Here is a 20,583-nt window from a genome sequence, read left to right as displayed (position 1 = left end):
CCAGTGGGTCCCTCGGCGGGGCGGGGCCGCAGGGCGCCCCGGCCCGAGCGGACCGAGAGGGCGGGGCTTAAATTAATATAAAACACCACGGAGGTGCGGGCCGCGGAGCTCCTGAGCCTACAGTTTGGAGCTGGAGGAGGTCTCTGTCTTCCCAAACGCCTTTCCTTCTGCTGTGACCATGTAGAGCAGCGGTTCTCAACCTGTGGGTCGCGACCCCTTTGGGGGGCCGCAGGGCGCCCCGGCCCGAGCGGACCGAGAGGGCGGGGCTTAAATTAATATAAAACACCACGGAGGTGCGGGCCGCGGAGCTCCTGAGCCTACAGTTTGGAGCTGGAGGAGGTCTCTGTCTTCCCAAACGCCTTTCCTTCTGCTGTGACCATGTAGAGCAGCGGTTCTCAACCTGTGGGTCGCGACCCCTTTGGGGTCCAACGACCCTTTCACAGGGGTCGCCTAAGACCATCGGAAAACACATATATAATTACATATTGTTTTTGTGATTAATCACTATGCTTTAATTATGTTCAATTTGTAACAATGAAAATACATCCTGCATATCAGATATTTACATTACGATTCTTAACAGCAGCAACATTACAGTTATGAAGTAGCAACGAAAATAATTTTATGGTTGGGGGTCACCACAACATGAGGAACTGTATTAAAGGGTCGCGGCATTAGGAAAGTTGAGAACCACTGATAGAGTCTTGGTGGAACCGCCCCTGCTTCACCCAAAATGGGTTTCCGGATTCAATGATCAGTCATGCACTCCTGATCCTGAAAGCATCTCAGCATTGGGTTCCACCCAAGGTGTCTAGGGACGCCTTTCCATGAAGCCCCTCACCTAACTACAACCCCCCTGGCCTCTGACCTCCCAGCTCACATGCACCCCCTCTCAGTCATCCACACAGCTGGAAGCACCCACCTCTCAGAAGTCTTGTGTGGAAGGTCTCAGGACCCCCAGTTGCCATTATGGTCATCACTGCATCTGCACAGAGCCCCAGAGGGTTACCTGAATGTGAATCCTGCGAGGCCAAGCAGGGGCAGTCCCAGCGGTGACGGGCGATGGCTGGCAAAGTGTCACCCTCCCCTGGATATCCCCCCGCAGGCCATCTGCTCAGGAGCGTCTCTCACCCACCCTGAGGCCCAGCTTATGTTCCTGTCTGAAGTCCCTCCTCTCACCCTGAGGACATAAACCAGGACGTTTGGTCTGAGGCATTCACAGTTGTCACCTCTCTGGCACCTTTGACAATCCTTAGAGGGGGGTTCTTGCCCCACTTTCATGGGGCACCGGAGTCCATAGGAGTGGAAAAATGCCCCAAGTACTGGTAGAGGAACAGCAACACAGCCTGGTCTGAAAGGAGTCCAGACTTCCCACCCAGGGCTATCCCTGGTGGGGATCAGGGGTGGGCTGGAGGCAAATGCTAACCCGCTTTGGTTTTGACAAATAGGTGGCTTACAATTGGTTATATAAGTAAGGTGGTTTCTTCCATGGTAGGGTCCCAAAGCTCCCACAGTCAAATGACAGTGCCCCAGGCCCGGCTGAAATTGTAACCAAAAGCTGCTCACAAACCGGCCCTTCCACCCACCTATGTCCTTGGCTGGGAACCCTCTGTCCCTGACAAACAGTCACCTCATGTTCCCAGGAGCTCCCCTCCGCTGATTCCCTGCTCTTCCCTCGGGGAGGTGCATGCTCCCTGCACATCCTATCAAATTCTGGGGCCTCAGGTACCAGCCTCAGCCTGCCTCCTCTGGGGAGAGAGCCATTCCTCAGAGGCCCTTTTGGGATCCTTGGCACAGAGACCAACAGGGTCATTACTTATGCTCTATGCGCCTGTCTGGCTTCTTCCCTGACCAGTGGGCCGTGAGGCAGGACTGTGTCCCAGGGTCTCTGAACCCCCACACACTGGGTACCCAGGGACTTGGGGAATGCTTGGAGAAGGCCATGAAGCTAAGAGGAGCTGGTGGCCACTGTGGGAGGTCAAGGGTAGGAAGCAGGGTCCCTTGGAATCTTCTAGCTTCAGGGGCTCTGGCTTACACAGAGACCTGAATTGATCCTTACTCTACCCATAATTTTATGAATGAACCTGGGCAAATCTCTGTCTTACTCGAGGCTGCTCAAAGACTGGCCTTTCCATCCACCTATGTCCCTTGGCTCTGTGTCTCCACTTATAAAATGGGAAGTTGAAATCAGTGACTTCTCAGGTTCCTACAGCTTCCACTACCTCTGGTTCTAAGTCTCTGCTATCAACATCCTCAGCTCACTCCACCATGCTCCCCCCCACCCCCGCCTCCTGTCTCCAGGAGAAAACCTCCCAGTTGAATCTCCTTCCTTTCAAGAGACTTTCCCTCACCCTATGCTCCTTCCTTTCCAAGCCACCAGTTGCCCCCTAACAGGCATTTGCACCCCATTTCAGCCCTCCTCGGCTTGATAGCACCTTTGGAGGCCTAAGAACTGAAAAGACAATCCTCCTGGTGTAAAAACACTAAACTGTACAATACGTGCAATGAAGTTCACAAATTCTGATGTCTCTTATGACTACATCTTCAATTAAAATTACATATATAATCCCCCCGCCAACATTGCTGGGGCTTTGAATGTGTGCTTCATCTGCCTTGGCCAGCCTCCCCAGCCTGTCTGTTTGGCCATTTAAGGAAGCATGCGCTCCTCGGCCCAGGCACTGTACTTCAACACTTTGAGCCATCATCTCTAACCCCACTGCAGTAAGTAACATTGCCTCCATTTTACAGGTGAAGAAACAGGCTCGTAGAGGGATACACTTGCTCCCCAACTAAGCAAGGGCAGAACCAGGCCTGATTCTGAGGCCCAGCCTCCTTCACCCACGAGGCTGTGGCCCTCTCCTCTTAAACATGGTTCTAGCCACAGTGCAAGCGGAAAAGTCAAGCCAGCTGGTGGTACGAGGGGCCTGGCATGCCTGGCAGGGGCACAGCTGGTTCGGGGTGTTCTTGTCCAGATGACAGCACGGGCTTGTGTGAGCTGACCCCGTTCACCTTCTACCTTCCTTTCCCAATTGGCCTCTACCTCCCTCTGCTCGGTGTTTATAGCTTCTCACTACACATGAGTCTCATTCAGAGCCATGAAGGTGCAGGACAAGGTCCTGTCTGGGGTGTAAAACCTGCTTGTCTCAGTGATCCCGCCTGACACCATACCCTGCCTGTCTCCCAGACTTTTTAAAAAAATCCTCACCTGAGGGTGGTCTCTTAAAAAATTGATTTTAGAGAGAGAGAGGAAGGGAGAGAGAAACATGGATTGGTTTCCTCCCATACAAGCCCTGACTGGGGTTCTAATTCACAACCTAGGTATGTGCCTTGATCAGGAATCGAACCTGCAACCTTTTGGTGTATGGGACAACACTCCAACCAACTGGGCCACCCGGCCAGGGCTGTCTCCCAGTCTTAGTTTTAGGGATTTGTCCCCCAGACTACCCCTCCATGTCAGGAAATCTCACCCATCCTAGAAGCACCACAACCCTTGTTCAAATACAACTCTAATTTCATTCCACTCTGCCAGTAACCATGAGTGGTGCACATACCGCTCTTTCCCACTAGATGGCAAAATCCCTGAAAGTGAAAATTGCATCTATTTCTCCCAGTGGTTCTCATCTTTCTTAATGCCGCGACCTTTTAATACAGTTCCTCATGTTGTGGTGACCCCCAACCATAAAATTATTTTCGTTGCTACTTCATAACTGTAATTTTGCTACTGTTATAAATATCTGATGTGCAGGATGTATTTTCATTGTTGGCGACCCACAGGTTGAGAACCGCTGATAGACCCTTTACCTCTCACGTGCAAATGAATATTTGTGGAATGAATGAGTTTATATCATATCTATCTACTAAGTTGCTCTATCTATACACACACACACACACACACACACACACACAAACAGATAACATTTATTAAGTGTATATTATGTGCCTGTCCCTGTACAAGGTATTTCACTTTTGCAAAAGTTAAGAAATACTCAGAACTTTAAAAATCCATAGAGATAAGTAGTACACTAGCAGTTGCTGGGGGTTGGGAGTAGTTGGGTGTGAAGAAATGGTAGTGACTGCTAATGGGTATGAGGTTTCTTTTATGGTGATGAAATTGTTGTGGGATTAGATAGTGGTGATGGTTGTACAACTTTGGGGATATACTAAGAGCAACTGAAAAGGAATTAATTTTATATGTGTATTATATCTCAGTAAAAAATAGCACTTTATTTTTAAATATATTTTTATTGATTTCAGAGAGGAAGGGGAGGAAGAGAGATAGAAACATCAATGATGAGAGAGAACCACTAGATAGAAACATCAATGATGAGAGAGAATCATGGATCGGCTGCCTCCTGCATGCTCCACACTGGGGATCGAACCCACAACCCAGGCATATGCCCTGATTAGGAATCGAACCGTGACCTCCTGGTTCATAGGTCGACGCCCAACCACTGAGCCACGCCGGCCGGGCAAAAATAGCACTTTAATACACAATTTCATTTGTTGGTAATCTTCTCAACTGTGTATGTATGTACGTGGGTATTAGTATTTTTATCACCATTTTACAGAAGGAAAAACTGAGGCTCTGAGAGGTGAAGTGATACAATAGGTTGTTGCAGAATTAACTATAAGTAGCTAATACTATGGAGCCTAACATAATTGGTCTATGCCATCTCATAACAGCCCCATGATTTTTAACCCGTTTTGTAGACAAGGAAACTGGCTTTGCTGAAAGTTTCAAGGTTGGAAGCGAACTGAGATTCAACCACAGGCAACCTGATGCCAACCTGCCCCACAAGCACCTGCCTTCTTACATGAACGGGATTAGCGATCGTCTGTGGGGATATGAGCAAGCGCCATCCCGTGCACCATCCCCGCTGCCACTGTAACTCGGCACAAGCACTTTGGAAAAGTGTCTGTCAGTGTCCGCTAGAGCTGAATGTCTACACGCCTTCCGACCCAGCAATTCCATGGAAATGTGTATGTATGGGCACCACAAGACAGGCGCAAGGCCATTTAGAGCAGCATTATTCTTATTAGTCAATATTGGAAACAACCCAAACGTCTATTAACAAGCGAGTGGATAAATCCATTGCAGTGAAATCACACTACAGAATATTAATACAGCAATGGGAGTGAACACTCTACAACCAAACGCAGCCACATGGATGAATCGCACTGACAACGTGTTGAGCAAAAGAAGCCTGACATGGGAGCGTATGTGCTGTATGATTTCATTTATAGAAAGCTCCCAAACAGGCTAATCTATGGTGTTAGGAGTCAAGGTGTGTTCAGGCTGGGTGACTAGAAGGGATGAAGAAGGGGTGTCTGGGGTGCTGCTAACATTTTGTTTCTTTATCTGAATTCAGGTTACACGAGTGTGTTCCCTGGGAATACTTACAATGTGTGTACTTTTTAAAAATTTTATTTATTTGTTTGTTTGTTTGTTTATTTATTTTTATAGGGAGAGGTGTGTACTTTTTAACATGCATGTCGGACAAATATCTTTTAAAAGAGAAACCAGTTTTCACAGGAACACACATCCACAACCAGGAAGCCTCACTAAAGCCTGCTTTGGTGGGGAGGAGGGGTCCGTGAGGGAGTTGAGAAGGTAGAGATGGGGCAGGTGGGTGAGAGTGAGAGAGGGTTCTTCGCTGTGTCTCTAACTGGCGACAAGCTGGGAAGTCATTTCCCCTGTCTGGGTCACAGTTTCCGCCTTGGTGAAATGGGTGAACAGTCATGAAGGAAAAATGGATATATATGACCACATTGAAGTGAGGAAGATGGATTGATATTAGTTTTCATATCACAATAGTTGTTCTATCAAAAATATAGGTCTCCCCTGGCTGGTGTGGCTCAGTTGGTTGGAGTGTGGTCCTGTGCACCGAAGTTCTGGGGTTCAATTCCGGTTGGGGCACATGGCGAGGTTTCAGGTTCAATCCCTGCTTGGGGCATAGGCAGGAGACAACTGATCGATGAGTCTCTCTCACACTGATCTCTTTCTTTCTCTCTCTCTCCCTTCCTCCTTTTCTCTCTCTAAAAAAAAAAAGAAGAAAGAAAGGAAGGAAGGAAGGAAGGAAGGAAGGAAGGAAGGAAAGAAGGAAGGAAGGAAGGAAGAAAAGAAAAGAAAAAATAGATCCAAACATATTAGCAATAAAAAACAACCACTTTCCTTTGTAAGAAGAACACTCAGTCCTGGCTTGTTGCTCAGTGGTTAGAGCACCAGTCCAAGGACTTGAAGGGTCGTGGGTTCGATTCCTTTCAAGGCACCTACCTCATATCTTTTCTTTTTTAAAAAAAAAATATCTTTATTGATTTAAGAGGAAGGGATAGAGAGGGAGAAGGAAAGAGAGATAGAAACATCAATGATGAGAGAGAACCACTGATTGGCTGCCTCCTGCACCTCCCCAAGTGGGGATCAAGCCCACAACCCAGGCATGTGCCCTTGACCGGAATTGAACCTGGGACCCCTCAGTCTGCAGGCTGACGCTCTATCCACTGAGCCTAACCAGCTAGGGCCTACCTAATATCTTGGTTGCAGGTTCCATCCCAGCCCCACTGGGGCGTGTGCGGGAGGCAGACAATCCATGTCTCCCTCTCACATTGATATTTCTCTCTCTCGGTCTCTCCCTGTCCCTTTCACTCTCTCTGAAAATCCATAGAAAAACTATCCTTGTGTGCTTGGGTGAGGAGGAACAGCAACAACAACAAAAGCACACTTCACATTTATAGACCGTCTTCTGCATTTATGTTTAGTGATACTATAGAATTAGCAGTCAGGTAGTTTATATATTTTTAAATTATGAAAATACCAAATTTTTAAAAAGTCCTGTGTAGACTATCTCTGATCCCAACTGAGAACCACTGATCATTGTGCTCTGAGATTGTGAGAGTGGAGGAGGAGGGAAAGGGCAGGAGAGGCAGAGGAGGAAGCACAACAGAGTGAAGCTCGCATGAGTATCCAGCCATCTGTCTACCCATCATTCATCTCTCCATCTATCGGTACATTTACTCATTTTCCTATCTATCCACCCATTCTCTAATAGTCAATCTGTCCACCTATCTGTCCATTCATCTCCTGTCTATCCATTCATAATCTGTTAACCCATCCATCCATCTCTTCTTCCATCCATTCAGTCATCCATCATTTCCTACTGATGTGTCCATCTGTCCCTGCATCCTTCCATCTATTCATCTACCTAACCTTCCATTTTTTCATCCATCCCCCCAGCCACTCATCTGCCCATTCAGCACATGTATGAACTGCCTGCTGGTATCAGATCCTCAGTTAAGCCGGAGATGGAGTGTAGGGGGATGGATGCTCAGGTACTTATAACATGATTCCTGCTTGCAAGCAACCTGGCAGAGGAGAGTGAGCCACCAGTGATTCACTCTCAGAGTGACTCACTCACCAAGTTTAGCCAACAAAGCCAGTCTCATGCCCTTGTCAGAAACAGTACCCAGGACTGTGGAAGTTTAGTGGAGGAGGACCAACGTGCAGCCTGGGAGTATGCTTGGAGAGGGTATGCTTGAGGTGGACCTTAAAAGACAGAGCAGGCCCTAGCTGGTTTGAAGCAGTGGATAGAGTGTCGGTCTGTGGACTGAAGGGTCTCAGGTTCGATTCCAGCCAAGGGCACCTGCCTGGGTTGTGGGCTCGATCCCCAGGAGGGGGTGTGCAGGAGGCAGCCAGTCAATGTTTCTCTCTTATCATTGATGTTTCTATCTCTCTTTTCCCCTCCCTCTGAAATCAATGAAAATATATTTTAAAAATAAATAGGAGCTACTATGAGTATTCTTATAAAAAAAAAAAAAGACAGAGCAGGAGTTAGATGTGCAGAGAGAGGAGAAGGTATTCTGGGAGGAGACTGCAGGGACAAAGGCAGGGCTGGGGAACTGACGAGTGGCAAGTCATTTAACTGGCTGAGGTGAGAGCAGGGTGCCAACAGCTTATGTAGCTGCCTTGCTCCCTGGAAGCCACCCCCAGGCCCCACCCGTAAGCCTGGCTCAAGGGCATTGAGGCATCTACACAGTCCCACTCAAAGTGTGGCCCATAGATTACTGCCAGGTTATGGATTCTCTTAATCAGTTGGTGACAAGATAAATACATAAATTGAAAGTGTTTAGAAACATTTATATCAATTTAATAGAGTAATTTGATATCTGTTGAACATAATAATATAATAATAAAATATTTAGCTTTTAGTTTGCCTACTTTTTCAATGTAATTTTTCTAGTAATTCACTTTTTTAAAAAATATGTTTTCATTGATATTTTAGAAAGAGAGGAAGGGAGAGGGAGAGAGAGAGAAACATGGATCGGCTGCCTCCTTCAGGCCCCTCCCTGGGGATAGAGCCCGCAACCTGAGGATGTGCCCTGACCAGGAATCAAACTGGGGGCCTCCTGGTTCATGGGTCAACACTCAACCACTGAGCCACAATGGCAGGGCACATCATCCCATTTTATAGCATGACTGGCCCAGGTCCTCACACATGGTAGATGGCAGGGCTGACATTTGAACCCAGGACTGACACCATATCAGGCAGCCTCCCATGAGCTCCTGCCTAGGCTAGGCTGAGCTGGGGGTGGGATGGGAAGGCCCCAGAGAGGAATAAAGAAGCAACTGGAGAAAGAACAGCAAACAGGGTGGGAGCTAGTGTCCAGGGCTTGTTTTAGAGTGTCTGTGGGAGCTAAGGGCACTGAGGGAGGACAGAAAGACTTCCTGAGGAGAGAGGCTTGAGGGTCGTCCTGGGCTTCCCCAGATGTTCCTAGAAGAACAGGCCAGGCTAGGCCACGGATCTCTGTTTGGGAACAAGTGTTGGGGCTAGATCCAGACCCAGCCCACTTAGATTCCTCTCCACCTTCATCCCTTCTCTCCTCCTCCTCCCTCTATCAGCTAGCTGGTGAGTTTCCTAAGGCCAGGGCCTTGGTCCATCCATCTGTGCTCCTAAAGCCCACCCAAAGTTTAGCCAACAAAACCACCAGTCTCCTACCCTTGTCAGGAACCACAGCACTTTCAGATTCTCCCCTCTGTCCCTCAGGGAGACAAATGAACCAGGATTATGATCACTCCATGTCATTGACGAAGGAACAGGTTCATAGAAGTTGAGTCACTTGAGGTCACAGGGCAAGTAATCTAAGGCTCTAAATCCTGAACCTGTACTTTTTGACTAGTATAGTTAAACTAGAGTCCTGGTGCACGGAATTGTGCACCGGTGGGGTCCCTTGGCCTGGCCTGAGGGGATCAGGGCGAAACCGGCTCTCTGATATCCCCCGGTCCTGGGTTGTGAAAGGGTGCAGGCCAGGCAGAGTGACCCCACGGTGCATGATCAGGACCGGGGAGGGACCGCGGGAGGGCTCCAGGGCATGTTTGGCCCATCTTTCCCAGACCTGATGGGCCGGACCCCAGCATTTCAAAAAAATTTGGCCCCTCAGGGGGGGGGGGTCTCTCAGCCCAGCCTGTACCCTCTTGCAGTCTGGGACCCCTTGGGGGATATCCACCTGTTGGCTTAGTCCCACTTCCCGCAGGGAGCCAGCCTAATGTGTTAGTCGGACATCTTAGTGCTGCCACAGAGGCAGAGAGGCTCCCACCACTGCCGCTGCGCTGGCCAGACATGAGCCAGCTTCTGGCTGAGTGGCGCTCCCCTTATGCAAGCACACTGACCACCACGGGCAGCTCCTGTGTTGAGCGTCTGCCGCTTGGTGGCCAGTGAGCATCATAGGAACGGGTTGTTCCCGGTCATTCCGCCATTAGGGTCAATTTGCATATTATCCATTTATTATATAGGATAGTAAGAGGAAATGAAAGCCCTTCCCATAAGGCTCTGGGGTACAGCCCATAGTGAGGTGGGAGTGTGGTGGGTTGGTGGCATGACTGGCAGGGTTATCCGTCCAGAAAAATCCCCTTCTCCAGCACTTTGGCTGCTTCTTTAACACCCCATCCCAGTCCTGGATGGTTTGGCTCAGTGGTTGGAGCGTTGGTTGGCAGACCCAAGAAGAGTCATGGGTTTGATACCTGGACAAGGGCACGGTACCTCGGTTGCAGATTCGATCCCCAGCCCTGGTCAGGGATGTGTGTGGGAGGTAGCCAATCAATGTGTCTCTCTCCCATCGATGTTTCTCTCTCTCTCTCTCTCCCTCTCTCTCTCTGTCTCTCTCTCCTCCTCCTCCTCCCTCCCTCCCTTTCATTCTCTCTAAAAATAAATAGAAAAAATATCCTGGGGTGAGGATTTAAAAAAAAAACTACAAAAACATCTCAGGGCCTGACCAGGTAGCTTGGCTGGTTAGAACATTGTCCTGACGCACCAAGGTTGAGGATTCGATCCCTGGTCAGGGCACATATTAGGAATCAACCAACGAGTGCATGAATGAGTGGAACAAAAGAAATCTCTCTCTCTCTCTCTCTCTCTCTCTCTAATCAATAAATTAAAAAATAATATTTAAAAAATTCCACCCCAGGTCAGGATGAGGCAGGAATGGCAACAGTCCTTATACCTATTCTGTTAGTAGACAAGGAATATGGGCTTATATTTTTGGAGGACCATTTGGCAAAATCTATTACTCCAAACATGTTGGGACTCTTTGACCCAAGTTCAATTGCAGAAATTTGTCCTATAAAAATATTTCCATATGTTGCCCTGACCGGCTTGGCTCAGTGGATAGAGCCTCGGCCTGCGGACTGAAGGTTCCCAGGTTCGATTCCGGTCAAGGGCATGTGCCTTGGTTGCGGGCACATCCCCAGTGGGGAGTGTGCAGGAAGCAGCTGATGGATGTTTCTCTCTCACCAATGTTTCTAACTCTCTATCCCTCTCCCTTCTTCTCTGTAAAAAATCAATAAAATATATTTAAAAAAATATTTCCATATGTATGCAAAGATGTGCAAGGATGTTCCTTGCAGCACTGTTTATAATACTGAGGAAAAGGAGAGTGGTTGAATAAATTTTGATAAATCCCCACAGTGGAATATTATGTAGCTGTTAACAACCTCATCTTAAAATGGGGATAATAATAGTATTTACCTCTTGCAGTTTTTATGAGAATTAAGTGAATTAATACCTGCAAAGTGCTTAGTACTGTCAAGCAGCAAGGATGGACCGGCTTCCGGCATGCTATCATTATCATATAGGTGTAGAACTAGGGAAAGGTGGTTAAGATGCAATGCTGATTGCCCGGCCAGCGTGGCTCAGTGGTTGAGCGTCAACCTATGAACCAGGAGGTCACAGTTCAATTCCCAGTCAGGGCACATGCCCAGGTTGCGGGCTTGATCCCCAGTGTGGGGTGTGCAGGAGGCAGCAGATCAATGATTCTCTCTCATCACTGATGTTTCTCTCACTCTCTCTCCCATTCTGTCTGAAATAAATAAAAAATATATTTTTAAAAAAGGATGCAATGCTGATTAAAAAGTAAGTTACAATATGTGAAGTGTGATCCCATTTGAGTAAAAACAAATAATAGTAAACATTCAATATAAAAAGAGAAGACAAGTCTGGACATATACACCAAACTATGACATTGATGGTCTTTTGTGGGGTGGGTAACAGAAACAGTCACTTTGCAAATTTCTATAAATTTTAAAGTTGCCTAATACCAGTGTATTGTTTTTGAAACCAGAAAAAAAAAAAACCCTCCAGAAAAAGTAAAGAAAATAAAAGAAGATAGTGGAGTAGATGATGGCATGGGAACCCCCTCTTCTCTGTCTGAGGCGCCAAAGTCCGAGATCAGAGCTGTCTAAGCAACAGGAAAGGCTCCCTGCTTGGCTAGCCTGACGCTGGGGAAGGCGAGGCTGCAGCTTCCCACCCCAGCACGCCTGGCATTCACTCTCATCCTGTGAAGATGGGCGGCGGGGAGGCTTCTCTTTCTGGCCCAAGGAAGGCCCCAGGGGCTGGTTCATCGGGGTCCCATGGGTCAACCAAGCCAGCCAGCCTCTCTGGGCCTCAGCTCCCTCCCTGTAACAGGCAGAACAGCCCAGCCTCAGTATTTTGTGAACAGCCAGGGGAGGAGAATGAGCTATCCGTATCACACAGGGCAGCCAGTGGGGGTCCATCTGGAGTTAGTGTTTCACCAAGAAGAGCTGTCATGACAAGAGTCTGTCAGTCTGCAAGCATGTCCAGGGCCACTGTTTACCAGTATTTGCCAAACCATTCTCCAATTCTCCAACACAAGCTGGGTGTCCTCCACCTCAATTCAATTCTGACACTACCTACCTGGAGTTGGTGTCAGATCCCACAAGTTAATGGTTCAGTTCCACAACACTGCCCCCACTTCAGACACCAATCACAAGTTCAAGTTGTCATTTGTACTTCTGACCAACCGGCTATATAAATCAGGGATCCCACAGCCTCTTCCTCAGGTTTGGTAATTTGCTAGAAAGACTCAGGAACTCAGGCAAGCACCTTACTTATGTTTTCCAGTTTATCATAAAGGACACAACTCAGAACAGCTGAAGGGAAACAATGCAGAGGGCAAGGTATGGGGCGACGGGGATGCATGGGGCCTTCATGCCCTCCCCAGGTCACCCTCTCCGCACCCCGATGTGCTCACCAGGGCCCTATTCTGAGCCTTGCCCTGGATCTGGGGCCTGGGCAGGAGACAGGGCAGGCCAGGTGCTGAGAATAAGTGGAGAACTTGGGCAAGAGGGAAGCCTGGGCTAGACTCAGGCCCCACCTAAGACCTGACTAAGCTGACCCTGTGACATCCTCCTCCTTGTAAAGAACCAGAGGGCCCTTGCTTGGAGTGGACCGCCCTGTCTTCCAGGACATCGTGGTGTCCCATTTATAAAGAAAGAGATGTTTGTATTGATTTCAGAGAGAGGAAGGGAGAGGGAGAGAGAGAGAGAAACATCAATGATGAGAGAGAATCATCCATTGGCTGCCTCCTGCACGCCCCTACTAGGGATTGAGCCCGCCACCCAGGCATGTGCCCTGACTGGGAATTGAACTGTGACTTCCTGGTTCATGGGTCAATGCTCAACCACTGGACCACACCGGCCAGGCGTGGTGTCCCATTTTATTCTGTCCCTATCTCCACACTAGTGGCCCAGGAACAAGCCTCCCCATGTCACAGCGGGAGAGTAAGGCCCAGAGAGAGGAAGTAATGTGTCCATAGTCACACAGTCATACACAGACAAGAACCCAAATCTGCTCAAACCAGCCTCCTCGACCACCAGGGGAGCCTCAGGAAACACAGGTGGGGGCAGGGTGCCTGGGAGCTGGAAGGAAGTCCTGGCCTTCCCGGCCAGACCAGTGGAAGGGCCCTTCCCACTTCTCCAGCCCCTACCTGTTGGCTAGAAGCCTGGTGGCTGTGAATCCACTTGGCTTCCCTGACCCACTGTGACATCTGACTTCTCCTTGTCCAGTCAGGGGAGCTCTTGGCCAGGCCCCTGATCCACAGGCCCACCTGGAACCAGCTTCTCTCCCGGTTCTTCTCGACACCCGTAGGGCCCTCCCTTCTGCCTTCCTGGGCCCGCACTGAGCTTCTTAGACCATGATTCTACCCCAGCCCGGCCAGTGGGATCCGGAGGCAGCAGGAACCTGTGTGCACTTCACCCTCTGCTCCTGGAAGGGCAGGCGAGATGAACTCTTGAATTCTTGATCCTGAGCCCTCTCTGGGGTAGAGATTGCTTCTGTCCACCTGGCAGCTGAGCCTGAGTAAAGGGGCAGGTCCACAGGAGTACTAACTCCTTCCCCAGAGCCATAGAACCGCCCCTCCCCACTTGAAAGGTGGGAGGCTCTGACTCCCCTCGGGCTAGGCACCTGCGCCCACCTGATACCCTCCCTGTCTCTCACCTGGATTCCGAGCAATCTGCAAGTAGCATGGGTCCCCACCAGTACCGCGCAGTCCCCTGGGTTCCGTGAGATGCTGGGATGGCAGCTGCTCTCAGACGTCTTCTCTGCACCGGCGGCAGAGGGCTCTGTTGCTGTGCTGCACGGACCCTGCTTTTAGCAGTGGGTGTGGATGTGGGCACTGCCCGCCCCACCTGCCTGATGCCTGCTCGGCCGTGTCCTTTGCCCCCTAGATCTGGTGCCTCCTTCTCTCCTTAGCACGTGGGTGGCAGCTGCTCACGCTGCTGGCAGCCTGTGGAGGAGTCATGGCCCAGACCGTGGGCCGAGGTGCCTGCCAATCCCTGCCTGGGACTTGCTCTGCCTGCTCACCTTTTGCCCCTTCTTTCCCCGGCTCCCAGACTGTGGGCTGGGTTTGAGAAGGGAGGAGCCACCGGTGTGGGGCCAGGCTCAAGTGGGCAGAGCCAGAGCCAGGGACAGCCTACTGAGCCCCAGCCTACCTTCAAGCTTCATTCTAGTCCCCAGATTCCTCTCTCCTGAGCTCCTAGCCAGCTCACTGAGCCCCATCCATTCCCCGAGCACCAGCTCCAGGATCCCTTCTGAGCCCTCTCCGGCCTCCAAGTCTCTGCCTCATTTCCCATTCCCTGAGCAGTCTCCTCCTTCTCACGCCCCTACCCCTGATGGAGCCCCCTCTCCCCTCCCCGAGCTCCCATAGTCTCCTGGAACCCCTCTTTCTGACCTCCTTTCTCTACCCTGAGTCCCTCTCTCCTCCTAAGCCCCCTCCCTATCCCTGAACCCCCACCCTCACCCTGCACTCTACATAAGGTTGCCAGATTTCGCAAACAAAAATCCAGAATTTTCAGTTAAATTTGAATTTTGAAAAACAACAATTTTTTTTAAGTATAATGAAACCTCATGTAATATTTGGGGCATACTTATACTAAAGGATCACTCACAGCGTCATCTAAGTTTCCAATTTACCGAGCACCCTGCATCTATCCTATCCATGTGGACAAGAGGGGCGGCGGGGAGGTTTGGACAAGCTGTTCTCTCTCTGGGGCCTCTCTTAGCTGCAGCTGTGGCCCGTGGGAAACCTCGAGCTGACCTGGAAGTGGTCTGGGTCCCTGGAAGGGTTTGCATCCCCTGTCGAATAAGGGGAGAGCAAGGTGAAGATGGGGAGCAGGAGGGAGGGAGTAGCTGTGATCATAGGGCCTCACATCAGAGAAAAGCCAAGGGAAGGAGTGCTTTGAAGCAATCCAATGCTGGAAGGCTTCCTCAGGAGGAAGGTCTCATGGTTACGTTGATGCTGAGAAAGAAGGGTTAGATGGCCCCTGGTAGAAAGCTCCCCCTTCCTCAAGGGGAGCTGGGGAGGCATGGGGATTCCTTCCTTTAAGGAAGTCCCTTGAAGATTAATTGAAAGTATCTGCCCCTTCACATGAAGATTCTCTAGAGCAGCGGTTCTCAACCTGTGGGTCGCGACCCCTCTGGCGGTCGAATGACCTTTTCACAGGGGTCACCTAAGACCATCCTGCATATCAGATATTTACACTACGATTATAACAGTAGCAACATTACAGTTATGAAGTAGCAACGAAAATAATTTTATGGTTAGGTCACAACATGAGGAACTGTATTTAAAGGGCCAGAAGGTTGAGAATCACTGCTCTAGAGTAAGGGGCAGGGTCTCCTATTAACTTAACAAATCACTATCCCTTCTAGCTAACATCTGCCAGGCATTGGCTACTTGCCAGGGCCCCACCTACACCTCCTGTACTTTATTTACTATATGTGGGTTAATTCATCAAATCCCTCTGATGACCAGATGGGATGGGTATTTTCTCCCATTTTACAGATGAGGAAACAGAGACACAGAGAGATTGGGTACTTTTTCTGAGGTTTATACAGGTGGTAGGTGGCAGAGCTGGAATTTGAGCCCCGGTGTCCTGGCCCTGCACCTGCTGGGTAGTAGATCCTGTGCTCACGGCTGGGACTGGAGAGATGACATAAACGCTGTCCCTGCTCTCAGGGGACCTCTAGTCTAACAGCAGGAAACAGGTGAGTCGTTAATGACTCTTATACAGGTCAGGCTGGGATCAGTGCTGCGAGAGAGTATGCCAGGAAGGAGGGCCGATTCTGTCGGTGGAGGAGCAGGTGTGTGCGAGTCAAAGAAGGATGGGTCAGGTCTCTAAGAGCTTCAGGACAGGCATTGGGAAGAAGGGATTTCTAGGTAGAGGGATACCTTGGGCAAAAGCAGGGGAGGTGTGGAAATGCAGCAGAAAGTTGGGTGATAGTCAGGAGTCCGGCTGGACTGGAGGGAAGATGTCTATAGGTTGAGCATCAGATCAGGGAAAAGAAAAAAGGAAGAGAGTCAGGTCAGAGCAAAGGAGTCAAACAAAGAAATGGAGATTCCATCCAGGGGAGAACAGGGAGCCACGGAAGAGTGTCAGGCCAAGGCAGGACCGGCTGAATGTGCTGGGGCTGCAGCTGGGAAGAAGCGCTGCAGGGAGAACCTGGGTTCACATGGGGTGGGTGCCTCAGCCCGGGAGCGGCCGGGCTACCGCGAGACCCACTGGGGAGGTGGATGGAGGACTGGGGCGTGAAGGGACAGATTGCTGCTGTGATTTCTGCATGTGCTTCTCCAAAGGGCTTGGGTCTCATTCCACTCGGATCCAGCCCCGGAACAGGACCTGAAACAAGATAACGTGCTTGTAAATGTCAGCAGAATTGCATGGAGAGGATTTGGAGACAGATGGAAGGTTTAGGGGTGAGAAAGGCGAAGGATTCAGGGGGCTTTCCTGGTTTGAGCCTCAGCACCTGGAAGGATATTGGTGCCCTAAACCAAATAAAGGGCTAGAGGGGAGACGGAATGTGGGCAGAGGGGGGAGACACTGCACTGAGGGGCACCCACTGGGTGACACCCAGTGGACTTTGGTCCTCGGGTTGGCAGGTAAGGTCTGAGCCTGTGACAACGCAAATGGCAGAGCTGTGAGGCAGCTGATAGCGTTAGGCTGCTTGTTTCTTCGGCCTGGATCAAATGCCCCCTGTGTGCCTAGCCCTGTGCGGGTGTGACCATGACTATAATGTGGTAGGAGGCTGTCCCCGCAGCAGAAAGGCTCGATGGATAAAGTCAGAGCCTTCACTTTCTATGAGGTTCAAAAACAGCTACAACTAATATATTGTTTAGATGCACGTGTCTACATGATAAAGCTGTTTTAACAAAACAAAGGAATTAGACAGCTGGTAGAATGGCTAAAATGAAAAAAGATAGATCATATAAAATGTTGGTAAGGACATGGAGCAATTGCAACTGACACAGTGCAGTGGGGATGTTAAAACAGTTTGGAAAACCGTGGTAGTTTTTTAAGAATGTTAAACATGCAACTTGCCCCCTACTGGGGATTGAGCCCACAACTCAGGCATGTGCCCTTGACCAGAATTGTACCCAGGACCTTTCAGTCCACAGGCCAACACTCTATCCAGAGCCAAACTGGCTAGGGCTGGAGAACAATGAATTTAAAGACTGAAGAAGGGAGGAGAACCACGGAAGCCAAGTGTCCCTTTGCACAGTCAACTCCTGGAATTTCCTGGAAGATGGTTGTTCCATTAGTTACAAACCAAAAGAGCATTTCCAGAAAGATAAGCCCATTGCAGCTGCTGTTTTTGGAGCACTGACTAGTCATCATGCTAGACGCTTATATAAAGTCACCTAATCCTTCAACTTCTCATTTTACATATGATATAATTAAGTGATTGGCACTGGGTCACATAGGAAGTTCAGAGCTCAGAATGAGATCCAAGTCTATCTAACTCTAAAGCTAAGTTCTAAAATTAGACCCTAAAAATTTCTTAATTTTACATAAAAGTTTACACCAAAAGTGTGAAGATTAATACAGTGTACACCTGTGTACCCCCACTCAGCTTAAGAAATTGAATTCTCACCCTAGCCAGTTTGGTTTAGTGGATAGAGCATCGGCCTGTGGACTAAAAGGTCCCAGATGCGATTCTGGTCAAGAGCACATGCCCGGGTTGTGGGCTTGATCCCCAGTGTGGGGCATGCAGGAGGCAGCCCATCAATGATTCTCTCTCATCCTTGATGTTTCTCTCTCTCCCTCTCCCTTCCTCTCTGAAATCAATAAAAATATACTTAAAAAAAAATAAAACCACATGCAACTGTTGCCTGACCAACCCATTTCACTCCTAGGTATTTAGTCAAGAGAAATGAAAGGGTAGGTCTATGCAAAGACGTGCACACAAATGTTCCTAGCAGCTTAGTTGTGAAAGCCTGACACTGGAAACAACCAGGATGGCCATCAACAGGGGCAGGGATAAACTAATTGTGGTATAGTCATAAATGCAAATACTATAATGGAACACTATGCTGCAATGGCAAGGAACAACCTGCTGAGAAATGGATGACTATCAAAGTAATTATTGTAAGTGAGTAGTATACTAAAAAACAGTATATACTGTATGACTCCATTTATATAAAACTAGAGGCCAGGTGCACGAATTCATGTACCAGTGGGGTCCCTTGGCCTGGCCTGTGGGATCAGGCCAAAACTGGCTCTCCGACATCCCACTAGGGGTCCAGGATTGTAAGAGGGCACAGGCCAGGCCGAGGGACCCCACTGGTGCACGATTGGGGCCAGGGAGGGATGTGGGAGGTTGGCCAGCCGGGGAGGGACTGAGGGAGGGCTCCAGGGCGTGTCTGGCTAGGCGTGCTCAGTCCTGATTGGCTGGACCCCAGCAGCAAGCTAACCTACTGGTTGGAGTGCCTGCCCCCTGGTGGTCAGTGCATGTCACAGCAAGCGGCTGAGTGGCCTTAGCATATCATTAGCGTATTACGCTTTGATTGGTTGAACGGATGACTGGACACTCAGCATATTAGGCTTTTATTATATAGGATTCTAGAAAATGCAGTCTAACCTGTAGTGACAGAAAGCAGATCAGGGTTTATCTGGGGATGGAGTTAAGGGGTGTGGGGGAGACTGGAGGGAGGGATTACAAAAAAGTATAAAGAAATTTTGAGGGGGGGATGGGTATGTTAATTGCCTTGATTTTGGTTATGGTTTCAGGGGCATATACCTATGCCCAAGCTCATTAAATTGCATACTTTAAATATGTACAGTTTATTATGCATCATTTATACCTCAATAAAGCTATTCTTTAAAAGGCTCAACATTAGTCATTAGAGAAGTATAAATCAAAATTATGAGATTCGACTTCACACTCACTAGGATAGCTATAATAAAAAAGATAGACAATAACTATTGGTGGTGAAAAAATTGGCATTCTCATACATTGTACAATGGTGTAGCTACTTTGGAAAATAGTTGGGCCTTTCCTCAAAAAAGGTTAAACAAAGAGTTATCAAATATCCACTCTTGCCTGGCCAGTGTGGCTCAGTGGTTGAGCATCAACCTATGAGCCAGGAGGTCACAGTTTGATTCCCTGTCAGGGCACATGCCTGGGTTGTGGACTCGATCGCCAATTGGGGGTGCGCAGGAGGCAGCCAATTAATGATTCTCTCTCATCATTGATGTTTCTATCTCTCTCTCCCCCTCTGAAATCAATAAAAATATAAAATAAAAACATTTTAAAATCCACTCTTTGGTATATAACCAAGAGAAAAAACAACACATGTAATACAAAAGTTGTATATGAATGTTCATAGTGACATTATTATAATAGTTAAAAAACAGTCCCAATGTTCATCAACCCATTAATGAGTAGACAAATTGTGGTCTACACATATGATGGAATATTATTCAGGAGAGAAATTCTGAAACATGCTACAATATGGATGAAGCTAGAGGACATTATGCTAAGAGAAAGAAGCCAGTCACAAAAGGACAAATTACTGTAAGATTCCACTTATATGAGCTACCTAAAGTAGTTAAGTTCATAGAGACAGAAAGTAGAATGGTGGGTGCCAGGGGCTTGGGGGAGGGGAGAAGGGGGAGTTATTATTTTAATGGGTGCAGAGTTTCAGTTTGGGAAGATGAAAGGACTTCTGGAGATGGATGATGGCGATGATTGCACAATGTAAATGTACTTGATGTCACAGAACTGCACACTTGCAAATTATTAAAATGGTAAATTTTATGTCATGTATATTTTATTGCAAGAAATAAAAAGGTATCTGTACTAATAAATGCTACAATATCAACGGATCTTGAAAACATTGTTAAATGATAGAAGCCAGTCAAAAAAGACCGCATATTATAAGATTCCATTGGTATCAAATGTCCAGAATAGGCAAATCAATAGAGACGGAAAGTATGTTAGTGATTGCTTAGGACTGGGGGTGTTGGTGGTGGTAGGGTTGGAGGAAATGGAAGTGACTGCTAATGAGTACAGAGTTTCTTCTGGGGATGATAGAAAATGTTCTAAAATTGATTGTGCCAATGGTTGCACAACCATGTGAATATACCAAAAACACTGAATCGTACGATTTAAATTTGAATTGTAGGGCATGTGAACTATATACCAATAAAGCTGATTTAAAAAAATCTTTATTACGGAAAGTATTACATATGACCCCCTTTTCCCCCCATCAACTCCTTCCAGGCCATCCGTGCCCCCTACCCCAGGCCCTCCCCACTCCACTATCTGTGTCCATGGGTTATGCATATATAATTAAGTTGATTTTTAAAAAGGGGGAGGGGGTCAGGTCCTTGGAGAACAATTAATTTAAAAGTATATTTTTATTGATTTCAGAGAGGAAGGGAGAAGGAGAGAGAGAGAGAAATATCAATGATGAGAAAGAATCATTGATCAGCTGCCTCCTGCATGCCCCCTACTGGGG

General features: G+C 48.4%; 2 protein-coding genes across 4 annotated transcripts in view; one reads left to right on the top strand and one right to left on the bottom strand.

Moving 5' to 3' along the window:
• Nucleotides 1–13,924, bottom strand: part of MLXIPL (MLX interacting protein-like) — a 32,673-nt gene extending 18,749 nt beyond the window's left edge. For all 3 annotated transcript variants that reach the window (XM_006773369.2, XM_006773370.2, XM_006773371.2), the window contains exon 1: nucleotides 13,782–13,924. In XM_006773369.2, coding sequence (XP_006773432.1) covers nucleotides 13,782–13,810 — 29 coding nt within the window. In that variant the 5' untranslated portion in view covers nucleotides 13,811–13,924. The remainder of the gene's footprint in view (nucleotides 1–13,781) is intronic.
• Nucleotides 13,925–14,953: 1,029 nt separating this feature from the next.
• The window catches only part of VPS37D (vacuolar protein sorting 37 homolog D (S. cerevisiae)), a 17,900-nt gene continuing 12,270 nt past the window's right edge, over nucleotides 14,954–20,583 (top strand). The window contains exon 1 of the mRNA XM_015570264.1: nucleotides 14,954–15,061. Within this exon, the coding sequence (XP_015425750.1) occupies nucleotides 15,035–15,061 (27 nt within the window). The 5' untranslated portion in view covers nucleotides 14,954–15,034. The remainder of the gene's footprint in view (nucleotides 15,062–20,583) is intronic.

Source organism: Myotis davidii, unplaced genomic scaffold (assembly GCF_000327345.1).
Source record: "Myotis davidii unplaced genomic scaffold, ASM32734v1 scaffold726, whole genome shotgun sequence".
Taxonomy (NCBI): domain Eukaryota; kingdom Metazoa; phylum Chordata; class Mammalia; order Chiroptera; family Vespertilionidae; genus Myotis; species Myotis davidii.
Note: the sequence above shows the minus strand (reverse complement) of the source record. Positions and strands in the feature narration are given on the sequence as shown.